Source organism: Rhamphochromis sp. 'chilingali', assembly GCF_963969265.1.
Source record: "Rhamphochromis sp. 'chilingali' genome assembly, chromosome: 13".
In the NCBI taxonomy this organism is placed as follows: domain Eukaryota; kingdom Metazoa; phylum Chordata; class Actinopteri; order Cichliformes; family Cichlidae; genus Rhamphochromis; species Rhamphochromis sp. 'chilingali'.
This window is the reverse complement of record NC_137940.1, coordinates 35,070,982-35,084,792: the sequence shown is the minus strand read 5'-3', so window position 1 is coordinate 35,084,792 and position 13,811 is coordinate 35,070,982. Positions and strand designations below refer to the sequence as shown.

Here is a 13,811-nt window from a genome sequence, read left to right as displayed (position 1 = left end):
TAGCGAGACTAGCTCTGATGCATGGTTTGGTGATGGCGGTACGGCCAAAATGACAGGAAGCCGAGCTGAAGATGAAGGAAAGCGCAGGGTGAGTGACTCTGAGACAAATTTAGAGAACAAAGCTGAGATGGTTTGGATGTGTGCAGAGGAGGAACAGTAGATATATTGGATAAAGGGGGTTAAAGATGGAGCGACCAGCTAGGAGGAAACGAACGACCACAGAGAAGATTCATGGATGTAGTGGAGGAGGACATGCAGAGGGTTGGTGTGACAGAGGTGGAAGATGCTCAGGTGATCCGCGGTGGCGATCCCTAAAGGGAGTAACTGACAGGAGGAGGAGGTAATGTTTGGCAACGTTGTGTGAACATTTTCTGAAACATTTAGTTTTGCATGATTACGATGGAAAAAAAAAACAAACAAAAAAAACCCCAACTCCCCAAACATTTAGAGGCCTGATGTTTATGAAATGCTCCTCTAATTTAATATTAACCTAGGTAGAGTGCTTCACCTGAAGTATTCTGAGGATGCTGTCAGGCTAACAAATACAACATGATCTGGTTTCACATCCATCTTTTAAGAGTTTTGAACTAAATGGTTTGATTATCATAAAATGTGGACTACCAATCCATCCAGAGGGTTTGCAAAGTCAGCTGATAAAATGTTAAAACCATCAGAGCATAAAGTAGAACAACATTATCACTGAAGATTTTTTTAAAGCAGGTTATCACCAAAGACTTTAAAGGGACCCTGCTTTAAGCATCAATAGGACAGCAGTCAGGAGATGAGTTTTTCTAGCTAAGTCTGCACCTTGACAAGTAAAGCGAAGTAGAAACAGTTAAGAAAAAAATAAATGACAATGATACAAAACAAGAACCAAACTTTATTTAATTTGTTCCCCACTTGTGTCAAACAAGCTCATCACATCACATTCTTCATCAGATGGAGACAAGCTTCAAGCAAGCAACTCGAGAGGTGCACAACAGAAAGGCACGAAACTGTCGGGGAGTGACCGGACGCTCAGAATCACATGAACGAAACGGTGCGACTCGAGGAAACGTCGTCTTCACACCTGAACTTCACCTGTCGTTAGTGTACTATGACATGGACGGGGTAGTATGCGGTTTGATCCGGGTGATCGGTGTAAGCCTGAGTCTACTGCGTTTGAGCTTTTTCAAATATCACAGGGTTACGAGGGGACATCACCATGATTAACTCACCAAGTACTCATGTGTAAACAAATGTTCATTTCAGGAAAATATAAATCTCCTACCGTGAGTGAGAAACAACATTAAACCAGAAAAAACAAAACAACTAAACAAAAGGTGGTCCCAATGCTGGTTAAGTGTCCTGTTATCGTCCCTTTAATTGAGCTACAAGTGACCAAGTGTGTGCATCAAAAAAGAGGTTCATGTTACATGGAGCGTAATACAATTAGAGACTCAGTGGAAAAATATGAATGTCTGGGAAATTAATGACAGTGGCTCTATTAGCTTGCTTGTACATTCATGTCATCAAAAATCAGTGTCATTCATTCTATACAAGAGTAATTTACACATACTATTATACAGCACAGAAACCGAGAGCAAAAAGCCTCTCTGGGGTGGCGGAGGGAAGGGAGGAGGAAGTGGAAGGCTAATCGCAGCCATAAATTTAACTTTTAAAACATGCAATCTATAATCAAACGATGCAATATCGATCATAAATGTTTTGGTACTCTATTCAGTCACTGGCAATAAAGCAAAACGGAGGGGATAAATTTGAAAGGGGGTTTGCGAAATAAGCTGAAAGGTTATTTTATTTTTTTAAGACGCTGTCTCACGGGAAACTGAAGAGAGCATAAATCTGGGCAGGAGAGTGCTGGGAAGGTGTTTTTTTTTTTTTTTTTTTTTTTAAAGAGCTGTAAGGGGCAGAAGACGCAGCGGGGTTGAATTATACGGACTGGTAGCCAGTGCGACTCTTCCTCCGACCAATCAGGTAAGAGATAAGCACAAGGATGATTAGGAAGCTGAGTGCCACGCCAACTGCGATGGGCACCAAAAAGCTCAAATCAGAATCCAGGAAGCACTCTTCAGCTGACAGAAAGAGAGACACAGAAAGGACAGGTTAGTGCTTTAGGAGGAAAAACACTCAGAGGAAGTTTGGGTTAGAAATGCAGCAGGAAGCAGTGAGAAGAGGAAACCGCAATCAGCAACATTACAGTAGTGTTGATTTTGGTGGTAGTGGGGATAAATACGTCAACACAAGGATTTGAGTCAGTGTAATAGTTATTAAAGTGAGTGATGGAGGTTTGGAAGATACACAAAAACGCCTTTTTGCCAAATCCAATTGATGCCGCTCTTATACAAAGCTGGTCAGCACAGCTTAGCATAAACACTAGAAACTGGTCATGTCAGCATCTTTAAAGTCTGCTCATTAACAGGTTAATCTGAAAAGACCGTTAATACAACCTGTGGATTTTAATATGTACAAGTTGTTTGTTGCCATGAAGAGAAAAAAAAAATATATATATCTCTATCTATCTATCTGAATCTAACCACCGCCAGCCAAGAAATTAGTTCAGATTTATTCATTCTGCTTAATTTGTGCATCTTAAATATTTAATTTAAAAAACATTTTCTGCAAGAAATGGTGGCACTACTGTACTGCCTGGTTTACATGGCACTCATGGTTACATTAGATCAACATCACAGCCTTTATTCTAAGGAGCTGGCAGTCTCTGCATCAGCCGAAGTGCGGCCGAGTTCAGGGTAGGAATCGTGTAGAAAACCAGCTTAAGTGATCTTTTGAGCTGCTGGCACAGACTTCAGTTAAATCTAAAGATGCAGTCTCAGCGTTTCCAGTCTTTACGCGAGGCTAAACTGTAGCTTCAAATTTACAGACAGAACAGCGTCAATTTGGCTCTCAGCAAGAAGAGAATCTGAACACCTATCAACACTACATAAACACAATGATAGTTTTTCCCCCACAATTAGTCAAAGGCAGCAACTATCCTTTGTATAGCTGAAAGCTCTAAATGAGAAATTAGAAAGACTGATAGCCGGTGGCCATGCTTCTCCTTCTTCCGATGAAGTAGGCCAGCAGAACAATAAGAATGAGAACAAGCAGGGCAACTCCGACAGCTATGGGAACAAGGAAGCTCTCCCCATCAGCCAGGCATTCCTCAGCTAAACAGGAGTGAAGAGAGCAGAGAGGTGAATGTCTCACAGGCTTAACATAGGACATAAACATAACATATGGTTACTGAAAGGACAGCCGAAAGATAGAAGTGGTCTGACACGTAAATCTCCCAGGTATTAAAAGCATAAACATTTACTCAAGTGGTTCAACAGCACATTCTTTTATTTCTGTAGAAAACACTAAAAAGCTCAGTTGACACAATTTGAAATCCAATTTATTATAGCTAACAGCATGAGAGAATGCAGAGGAAATCAGTTGCATCCACATAACACACAACAACTGAGATTGTCTTGCAGCGCAGATTCCCTTTATGTGTGTGCGCACGTCTCCTCCACGAGTGGAGGGAAATTAAGCAGCCAAACATCACGCAGCGAGTAAGCAGTGAGTTACTGAATGCACAGGACAAAGTTATTGAGCAAAGCTTGTTAGATGATTTGACAAGTGTCTAATTAAAACTCTTGATGCTGCAAAACCATCATCATCAAGGCAACTTGTACAAAGCTGAAATACAAACTGCAACAATCACAAGCAAAAGTCAAAGCTCTTAAGTGCCATTAACTATACGCATATACAGTGACCTGGAAAAAGCAGAATTTCACAAGCATCTTGGGAAATAAAAAAGTAATGATTTGTGGCTGCGACCAAATGAACAATAAACAGTACTCTGCTTGAATTAACATACAGCTACTGTCGTGTCACACAGCCTGCCTGTCATTACAAAGAACACATTCTGTGGCCTGCAATACCCGACTGCTACTCTGATCCAACTCCCTGATTCGAAAGGTCCTGAAAACTTACTTTCAGCCTCTTTAAAAATCCATTTAATGTCAAGTTATCACTAATTTCAGCACACCAATTAAAGTTATCCTGGCAGTTGTGTGGTTGTTTGCACATTTATTAGAATAATCGGATTAAACTACAGCCTGAGGTCTTAAAGAGACAGGTAAGCTGAAACCTAACAAACAGTTTGGCATTTGGAAAACTGGACTGACTTTAAGAGTTGTAGCACACAGATTAACCAAACATGATATGAACGTGTCAAGTTGTGAGCTAGAGAGATGCACGAGAATTGTGCAACACGTCAAACCATTCCTGCACCATTTGTCGTCATTCCTACTCAGTTTCGTGACATATCTAAAGATGCAGAGCTCTGAACCCAAAGTTTTCAGGGGCTTTAACACCCACTGATCCAGCAGCAGCCACCTGTAGAGCTCAGGCCAAAGCCCAGAATTTTACACAGGTGAGATCATGTGACAGCAGAGTCAACGTAAGAAAAATATAAAGAGTGTTTAAGTGCATTTACATGCAAATATCCCCATTTCAGAATCATCTGTGCTGAAAGTGAATATCTACATAATAGTATGATCCCTTTTCTAAACACAATGCCAAAATGTCTTCTGAGTGAGGAAGAGAGAAAACTGCCCCACACAACTTCCGGTTTGAACAGAGCATGTGCAAATTTAATGACTAATGATGGCTTCATCACAATAATCTGTTGGTGAGCCATTGTTAAAGTAATTAGCGCCATGTGTGCTTTTATATGTTCAATGCCATAACCAGGACAAATATCTTATGTTTCTCCTGCTCTACAGGGGCAAACATGGACTAAGGCATATTCATCTACAGCCTTTTAAAAGGAGCAGACATTCATCTGTGTTAATGAACTTCCAGGGAGGGGGGGGGGGGAAAAAAAAAAAAAAAAAAAAGCTGCTGTGACATTGAGGTTTTCAATTGATTTCCACAAATTCTCAATGGGGGTTAAACAAGAAAAATGTTTTAAAGACAAAAACAAAAAGGGGAATGTCTGCTGAGCGAGTGCAGGATCCTACAGAAACCAATTACATGGTCACATCTTGTGCTAGAAATGTGGAAGACGTTCAGGGGGCTTCGTTTATGAAAAGGTAGACTTTGCATGACCAGATATCCAATTTGAACAAATGCTTGATAGATCTTGCACTTGCCCATTAACCAATAAAAAAACAAAACAAAAAACAGAAAAGACATTCAGGTGAAAACAAAAACATGAGGAAAACAAAAAGACACCACAAACACTTGGGGGGTAAACAAGTCTGGTCCTTGAGAGAAAATCCTGCATCTTTATGAAAACCAAAACTTTACACCTCAATGATCAGACAGTAAATTTTGAGTCCCCTCCACACTGATGCCATTTCACAAAACTGTAGATTTAGTTTTAGACCAACTCCTGAATGTGAGACCATGAAGTTAAAGGACCAGGCTTGGGAACCCCCATAACATCACAAGATCGACTGCAATATGAATTTAAAGAGTCTGATATCCAACGTAAGTCTTTCTTCGACCAATCACATAAGCAATCACTACAATGAGAATCAAGCCAGCCAGAGCAGCGCCAACAATGATTGGGACTAAGATGTTTGGGTCGTCCACTGAACATTCATGGGCTGCAGATAAAGAGAGAGTCAGTCAGCAGGTAGAACAGTGCGTTTGTGATTTAACAAACATTGTGAGACAGACATGTGACGCAGCAGGACAACAGGTCAGATTATCTGTAGTTTGTTTTTCGAGCACACGACACCAAAATCTCATCTCTTTCAACTCAAGACTTAATGACAGATGTTATTGCAGATGTTTATGAAGTAATTAGGTGGATGAACCAGACCTCATTTTCATGATGTTTAGTGCTTTAATTTAAGACTACAAAGGCAATAAAAAGCACAGCTTCCTTCAGTGATGTCAGTAAACTGCTTGCATGTATAAAACTCTGGGGCAACCTGATATTTAAAGTGCTAGCATGCCTGTAGTTCTCAAAAAGAACCGATATTGATAGTATTTACTATTCGATATTGATTTGCAACAGCACAGAGCTTTACCTCCTCCATCTGGAATTTCAATGCAGTCACACAGATGTTAACCTAGCCAGTGCACACATGTTTTATAGTTGATGGTTAATAAGTCATTCTGTTACAATGAAGAGAGCAGCAATGGCTAATCAGCAGCAAACATGTGCAACAATGAGTGATAAATTAACAGGATAACACAACTGTGTCTAAAGGTGCTGTGTTTCTCTTAGATTGGATATGTTAAGTCTTCCAGCAATTACATTACCTCAAACATTTTATCAGCAACAAAAGTGCAATGCACCAAAAGAAAAGCACTGCACGGGAGATTTGTCAGCACTATGAAGAGAACCTTACAGAGGCTGCCCCTTTTTTTTTTTTAAATTATGCAAGACAACTTTTGTTTTAAAGTCACTAATCTTATGAAATTGAGGTCTGGGTCCAAACTCTAACAGGTAAAACTAGCATGTCACAGATCCACAACTATGCACAGTTGTGCGAGCCTGGTTTGGGAGAGGATGATTACTGAACAGTTTAACACCAAATAGAATTTCTTTTTTTAATGTCTTCCCTAAATAATAACCTGTTAACCAGCACTGATAAATCCATTAAAAAAAAAAAAATTCTTGCCTTATTCTGATCATGATCAGAGCCACTGTCTGTACACTAGGAGATTTCAAAAATAACCTACCTGTACTGAAAACACCTTTGTTCACTCCGAAGGGCTGCACATGCAGGCTGAAGGTGTGGATGGAGAGTGCGTCGGTGATGTTGAAAGTCTGCTCCTTGTTACACATGTAGGAGCTGCCGATGGATGCCTCCCACAGATTGAGGCTGGAGTTCTCCACAGAAAAATTACCTTCAAGGAAGAAAGACAGCACATAGTTTGCCTTCTTCTCAGTGCATTGCCTGGTGTATGTGATTATACGAGAATCGTTTAGTTACCAGAGCTCGTGCTGACACTGATGTTCAGATCATGCAGGCGGAATTTCTTTGTGTCCTGTAAAAGTTTAGAAACAAAACGGGAAACTGAAGACTTCGTTTAAGTCAACGGCATTACCCGTCACTGACACGGAGATTTAAAATAAAAGCATTTTAAAAGCATTTTTCCTCTTTAATTAATGAGTTGTATAACTTTAGGTTCTCATACCTCCTGTCTGAAGTAAATACTCATAATACAAGGTTACATAACCACCTTTTACTTTTTTGTTTTCCTGGAAGTGGAGTTGTCATGTTAAGGACAGTAAAATGGCTAAGTATGTGCAGTGTGACCCTTGGTAAGTTTGGCAACATTATTTACCACATAGATAAATGATTTTACCTCTGAGGACTTACATTGGTAAAGGTAAACCTGATAGTCATTTTTTTAGATGCCAAAGTAAGCTCACTGCTGTTGACATGACATGATCCAGAGACATTGGCCATATTGGGATCCAAATTCATTTCCTGTAAATTTTAAGCCAGACAGAACAGAAGCAAAATCAACAAATGATAAATTATCTGTCAAGGGGGGGGGTTACAAATGTGAGTATATGAAACCTACCTCGCCCTTAATACCAATGCGCAGGCCAAAGTTGGCCAGCAGACAGACTGTGCCATTTTCAGTCCTGATGCTGTAGTTCCCAGTAGTGGGTACAGGGAGAGTGGGTACTGGGGTGGTAGTAGGGACAGGCATAGTTGTTGTGTTGGGGGCAAGTGTGGTTGTGTTGGGGGCAAGTGTGGTTGTGTTGGGGGCAAGTGTGGTTGTGTTGGGGGCAAGTGTGGTTGTGTTGGGGGCAAGTGTGGTTGTGTTGGGGGCGGTGGTAGGGACAGTTGTAGTTGTGGCATTAGGGGCAGCAGTAGTAGTGGTATTTGGACCAGCAGTTGTACTTGAGATGGGTTCATCTGCAGGACAGGAGCTTACTGTGCGAGGAGAAAACAGAAGAACACGTTAACAGAAATGTACAAAACGCTACAGCCAGGATGAGCTGCGTCACAGGTCGCGTACTTACTTTCAGAACTCTTGTTGCCATCACTGATAAAAGCCTGTATTTGCACATCCCACAGCGTCATGTTGACGTCACCACTTTCGATCAGGTCCTCACTTTTGCACGAGTAGCAGGTATCCATGCCTATGTTTTTAATGTCAAGAAGCCCTCTTGCCACAGTAGGTTCTAACAAATCCAGAAAAGTCCAAAAAGTCAGCAAGATCTATCGCCAAGTTTTAAAAAAAAAAAATAAATAAATACACATCAAGAGATGTAGACGTTACCTTTTGATTTAGAGTTAGGGAAGTGGACAGGGTCGCCGAGATTGTAGGTAAAGGTGACTACGTCCGCCTCGTAAACTTCTTCAATCTTGGAGAAGGTTATACTGAAAGCGTGACCCTCTCCAAAATTAAGCATCAGCCTTGAGTTCTTGGCATCACATGTACTTTTAGTTGAATTGGCGTCATCAGTTAAAGCAAACACAGCTGTCTGAGTCTGAAAGACAGTGTAAATGATCATAGGAACTTAATCTGACACACTTGACAAGTTTAACATTTAACTTGTAAGATGGGCAAAACAGAATACATTTCAAATTAATAACAAAATGGATCCACAGCTAATCAAGCAAGGGGTAAGCTCAGACAGTATAAGATGGATGCAGGTAATCAGAATGGCTATTGTGAATCCTCAAGTTGAGTGCTGTCACAGTCACAAGCTAGGCTGAATAGTCATTCTCCAGGGTTCGGTCATTGACTAGCCTTTTGTGACCAATTACCAAAATAAACTTCAATCACATGACATTAGTGTTAGAAACCATGAAGTTATCATGAAAGCATTTCTTGATGTCACTGAGCAAAGGACATGTCTTCAACCAGGAGGCACCCCCTGCTGGTCATTAAAGAGAAAGCTGTGTCAAGGCATTTCTGCTAGGGCTTCACTTTTTAGATTCAGAAGCTGCATCCATCTTCTATACAATCTATGAGCAAAACAAGAAAGCTTCTAATTTTCAGTCTGTGATTACCGACCACCTCCAATCAGCTTTAGATTTTAAATTATGCCAACATGTCCATATTTTTTCCCCTTTTTAAAAACACAAATACAAGTAAAACATACAGTCAATGCCAATGATCAGCACAAAAGCAGATTCTGAAAACCACAAGTCAAAATTAAGGAACCAGTTCTGTCGTGTGTTCATAGAGCTTAGACATGAAGCTTATTTAACACTTGCAGCTACTAGCCAACAGTAGCCTAGTCTATTAACACTTGACAGGAGTTTGTGATAGCAGTTTAACATTGGTTAAATCAAGACTAGCAACATGACTAGCACCCATCCTTCATCTTGCAGGCTTCAAGAGCAGTGGAAATTCATTTAAATTTCACCTGCCCTGACAAGCCCGAACAGCACAGAGTTTGTAAATGCTTCTTGATTTGCAAACAGGGTCTCTCCCCTCCTCATGTTGATTACAGTCTTTAGAGGCATTTTAATGGACTGGTGTTGACAAATGTAGGAAAAAGTACAAGTTTTAAAACAAAAACATTTGTGGGGATCTGTTTTATTATAGCTTGTCTTTAAAAAAAAAAAAAAAAAAAAAAGTGTGCGTACCATGTTTACTTATCTTTGTGGGGACCGAAAATTGGAATGTTACTATACTTATGGGACCAACAGCCCTTACGGTGACAAAATGACTGTCCCAACAAGGTTGAAGGCATTTGAAACTCAATAGGGTTTTAGTGTCAGGGTTACAATTGTCCTAAACCTAACTTTAACCTAAGGGTTAAGATTAGGCATCCTTTTTATGGTTAGGGTAAGCAGCTAGGGAAAGCATCATGTCAATTAGATGTCCCCACTAAGATATGAAAACTGTGTTTAAAAAGTAGCATTTTGATAAACAGATCAGATTGTAGGGTTTAAAAGAAACAAAAATTAACTTTAAGAGATTACTTAAACAACACCTCACAAGACAACACTGCAAGAGCAGGATATCCACCAGGAAAACACCAACTAAAATACTGAATAGCAAAAAATGTTTTTTCAGGGAACCCCTCATTTCCTCTTCACATGACTGGAACAAAAACACTGTCACAGCTAAAGTGGTCTGATAAGAGCCAAGCTGCTATCACACGTCAGCACAGTATTTATATGGACTGCTGTAGACTTAAGAATCGTGATTCACATCGCTAAGACAAAAACACCTACCTGGTTGTCAAGATCTTCATAGGTGACCGAGAATGTGAGCTCCAGATTGGCATAGAGGCATAACTTTCCATCTTTTGTGACATTGAACTCAATGCCATGTGATAGCTGGAACACTGGAAAGAAAAGGAGCATACTTAGTATTTTTTTTCTTCTGTACATACAATTCTTACTCATAAGAATCATTAATTGTGACATTTTATGCTTTAAAAGGTCGATGAGGGGGATGGAGTCAGTCCCTGCAGACCAACAAGTGGGCAAAGTTATGAAGATGACATCACTCACAGGGTCTCACAAAAGCCACACCAATCCACCCTAATAAAAAAACCACACACACACACAAAAAAAGTCCAATACCAAGTGTGTTGTCACTTTCATGTGACTGGTCATGTGTTCAGGAAGCAGAAAGCTGTAGCTCATGGAAAATGACCAAAAAAAAATATAAAGCAAAGCACATTGCAATAAAAGTAAAGCAAATGTGTAAGAGCGCCATGGAGCACACACTATAACAATTTCATAATTTAATGATTAATGTTGATCATGTATGTCTGCTGTGGTGGAACTACAACACTGATAAGATGGACTACAAAATCACCATGTTGTTTTATGCAGGTCATGTAAACATAACTTTCTTATCAAGGCTGGGATCTCAGATAAGACGTTTTCTAAGTAAGTCGTTCATCCTGTCCAACCTCATTTTGTCATCCTGCTGGAGAGAACACCTATAGTAGGTCCTGCCTTCATTACAGCCTTCTCTGAAGGAGGTTAAACTCATGACAGATGTACAGCAACAGATGTTACTAACGCAAGCCTAATCATGGCAAACCGTAAATAATAATAATAATAATAATAATAATAATAGTCACCCTTAGAAGCAGCCAATTTTTAGTCACAGTAGCTTAGGCCACCAAGCTTTAGGTTTAACACATCCTATTATTGAGGGCTGAAAACCTATCAGCAGCTTATCACATGACATGATCCCCCCCTTAAAAAAAACAAAAAAACAAAACAACATTTGAATTGAGACTTGCTTAAACTTGTTCTGCGTCACCCATCAGTTAAACTGAGTTTTCCTTTCTAAAAGATGTTCCAGTTTAGTATCTGTTAAAGCAAACAATTTTTCTTTAATATTTAAATGCCAACAGCTATTATTGCAGGGTAGCCAGGAACCTTCGGAAGCACATAAAAATTTAACTCCAACCTAGATTTTTAACCCCCCCCCCCCCCCAAATCATGCGACTCCAGTGCAAAGGAGTGTCAGCATTATTGTGTCCAAAGGTCTCAGTTTCCAGTCCTGGCCTTTTCAAAAACACACAATATAGTGGCCTTGAGTAATATTTCTCCAAGTTTTATAAAAGTATTTCAAAGTTTCTCTTTGGACATGTCATTCATGTTTAATCCAGTTCTTAAAGCGGACCATTTTCAGAGAAATGCTTGTCCTTTGTGAAACCAACTGACACTGACCTATGAATCATCCAAGCATGACAAACAAGTCACCCGACTCAAGAGATGAACCAGTGTGCTGTCTACACTGACAACTTAAGAGTTGCTTTGTGAACACATTACTGGTTTACAGTCATTTGAAATCATTTTATGGTGAATTAATGAAAAACCAAACTCCTCCCACACAACTACAAATACAGACTTAAATGTTCAAGATACTCCGGACCACAAAAATGTGCGTGCAATTAAACAAAGGCCGAAGTCCAGTTATACGCCAGCTGTGGTTTTAACCGCATGCTCTCATCATCTCAGGTCTGCAGGTAATGTGATAAACCTATAGAGTCCACAAGACACACAAGTGTTCATGAAATCTCTTACAGGCAGATATACAATCTCAGCTATACCTTAACAAATTTCAGGGCACTGAAATACCCCCTTTATTATCAGAGTAAAAAGGTACACAGCATAGTTGCAACAGGGCCCGATAAGGTGGCATATTTTCGTATCAGCCTGCAATAGATGAGAACTTTCCAGAAAAACTACTAGACAAACAGCGATCTATCCAGCTAAGCCCAGTAATTAGAAGTTATCGTCACTTAATCAAATAAGCGTCTGTAAAATCAAAGACTCTTCAATAATCCAGATCTGTAGTTCTACTCTGCATTTGCTTAGCTTTTTATGCTACACTTTAGCGCTACGGTAAATCGTTTCAGCTTCACGGTCACGTGCCAATTTCCAGCAAACTGTCAAAAAGCTAATGCTAACTATCGGACCCACGGCTCGTTTAATGTCGCACTTTCTATTCATTTCTGCTCTTGTAACCTTGATCTGTTTTAGGCCAGTATTATTTAGCAGAGGATAGGACTCCGACGGGTTTAGGCTTCATGATTAACTGGAACTTTCGCTTCTAAACCTGGTGTTATCTAATCACCAAGCCATCAGACGCTAGCAATTGTTGTCCAAAACATTAGCTGCAAAATTAACTCGGAAATAGCTACTTTTTATTTTTGAGTTTTTTGTTGCCGTTTTTTGTTTTTTCCCCCCTGGTAATAAAGCAGCTATATATGTGTAAATCTGAAAGCTACATGCGACCGCTTGGCTGCGTTTCAGTTTAGTGTTGACGTATGTAACAATTAGCCATGAAGCTACGACGGCTAACCATCACGACTGAACCGCTTAAGGCCTGTACTTTATACTCACTCTAAGCAAACACGTTTGTGTCAGTGCAGTTGAACACATCTTCAACTACGTTTATACTCTGCAATTTTCCTTTCCAGAACAGCAGTAAGATTTAGCCCTGAAGCGACAGGCCCGGCGCGTCCCAGAAGTTTAATCACGCCACTTCTCAGAAACAGTGAGCGATTTTCCCCCCCAGCCCCCTTCTTTAAAGTTAAGCTATTTTGAAGACACTTACCGATTCCAAACACAAAAAAGAAAAGGCAGCGAGACATCATGGCTGGGCCGTTTGCAGGGTCAGCCGCTGGAGAGAAAACAACCGACGGAGACGCTCAGTCAGTGGTGTTTGGCTGCAGCTACCACCGACGATACCAGGAAATGACAGTCATATGACAGACGCTGACGTGCCAGCCCTATAAGAGGTGTGGAGCCAGGCCCACACCTAAATCTCGTTGATGGACTAATTATTGGCCCGTGTGCGTTTTAAAGCTCACACGAACCTAAGTGTTTAATAGCGCCTCATAAAATCTTCACCAATGATTTCATACTATTATAATTAGGGTGACTAGATACCTCCCTTTATGCCGGACTCGGCTTCTCAGTTAACGAAAGTGAACTTTCACGAGAAATACGCTGCTGTGCAAACGTTTTGAGCTAACCTGCATTTCTTTACATTTTGGAAGTTTTCAGAAGTGGTCTTGAGTAATAGTTTTCCAGGCTTTCTGAAGATCTTTCAGAGTTTTTATTTGGACATTTTGTTAAGCCACTTAACACTGACTTATTAATTGTTCAAGCATAAAAAGGGACCTAACTCGAGGGATAAACATGACAACTTGGAAAAGAACCAATTTCAAACTGTCTTTAGGCAGCTTGTTATTAGCAGCCTGTCAAAAAATGCATATCATTTGTTTTCGTGTCTTTAGCTGGATCTATAAAAAAATATAAAATTGGATTTTTAAACCAAAAACGACATTCCAATTCTCAAAGACCTGTTAGCTGAAAAGTTGGCATATCTCGACATGGTGAGCAATGACCTTT

At 40.1% G+C, this 13,811-nt stretch overlaps 1 protein-coding gene across 2 annotated transcripts; it reads right to left on the bottom strand.

Moving 5' to 3' along the window:
* Nucleotides 1-2,511: 2,511 nt before the first annotated feature.
* On the bottom strand, nucleotides 2,512-13,167 carry lamp2 (lysosomal-associated membrane protein 2). 2 transcript variants are annotated; one of them, XM_080900390.1, is made up of 9 exons: nucleotides 13,012-13,167; nucleotides 10,158-10,270; nucleotides 8,245-8,455; nucleotides 7,985-8,146; nucleotides 7,537-7,895; nucleotides 7,329-7,439; nucleotides 6,939-6,993; nucleotides 6,685-6,852; nucleotides 2,512-3,164 (listed from the first exon to the last, which is right to left on the bottom strand). In XM_080900390.1, the coding sequence occupies exons 1-9, from the start codon at nucleotides 13,049-13,051 to the stop codon at nucleotides 3,022-3,024; spliced, it is 1,362 nt and encodes a 453-aa protein (XP_080756516.1). In that variant the 5' UTR covers nucleotides 13,052-13,167; the 3' UTR covers nucleotides 2,512-3,021. The 2 variants fall into 2 exon arrangements, with proteins under 2 accessions (XP_080756516.1, XP_080756517.1); XM_080900391.1 differs by lacking the exon at nucleotides 2,512-3,164 and adding an exon at nucleotides 3,376-5,597.
* Nucleotides 13,168-13,811: the final 644 nt, after the last annotated feature.

What these genes read in the sequence shown, in the direction of transcription:
- lamp2 (XM_080900390.1), bottom strand. Translation starts at nt 13,051, where the DNA reads ATGATGTCTCGCTGCCTTTTCTTTTTTGTGTTTGGAATCG. An exon ending in CCCTAACTCTAAATCAAAAG is followed by an intron (nt 8,147 to 8,244) that starts GTAACGTCTACA and finishes TGGATTTGTTAG; the next exon opens with AACCTACTGTGGCAAGAGGG. An exon ending in CAGTGTCAGCACGAGCTCTG is followed by an intron (nt 6,853 to 6,938) that starts GTAACTAAACGA and finishes TCTTCCTTGAAG; the next exon opens with GTAATTTTTCTGTGGAGAAC.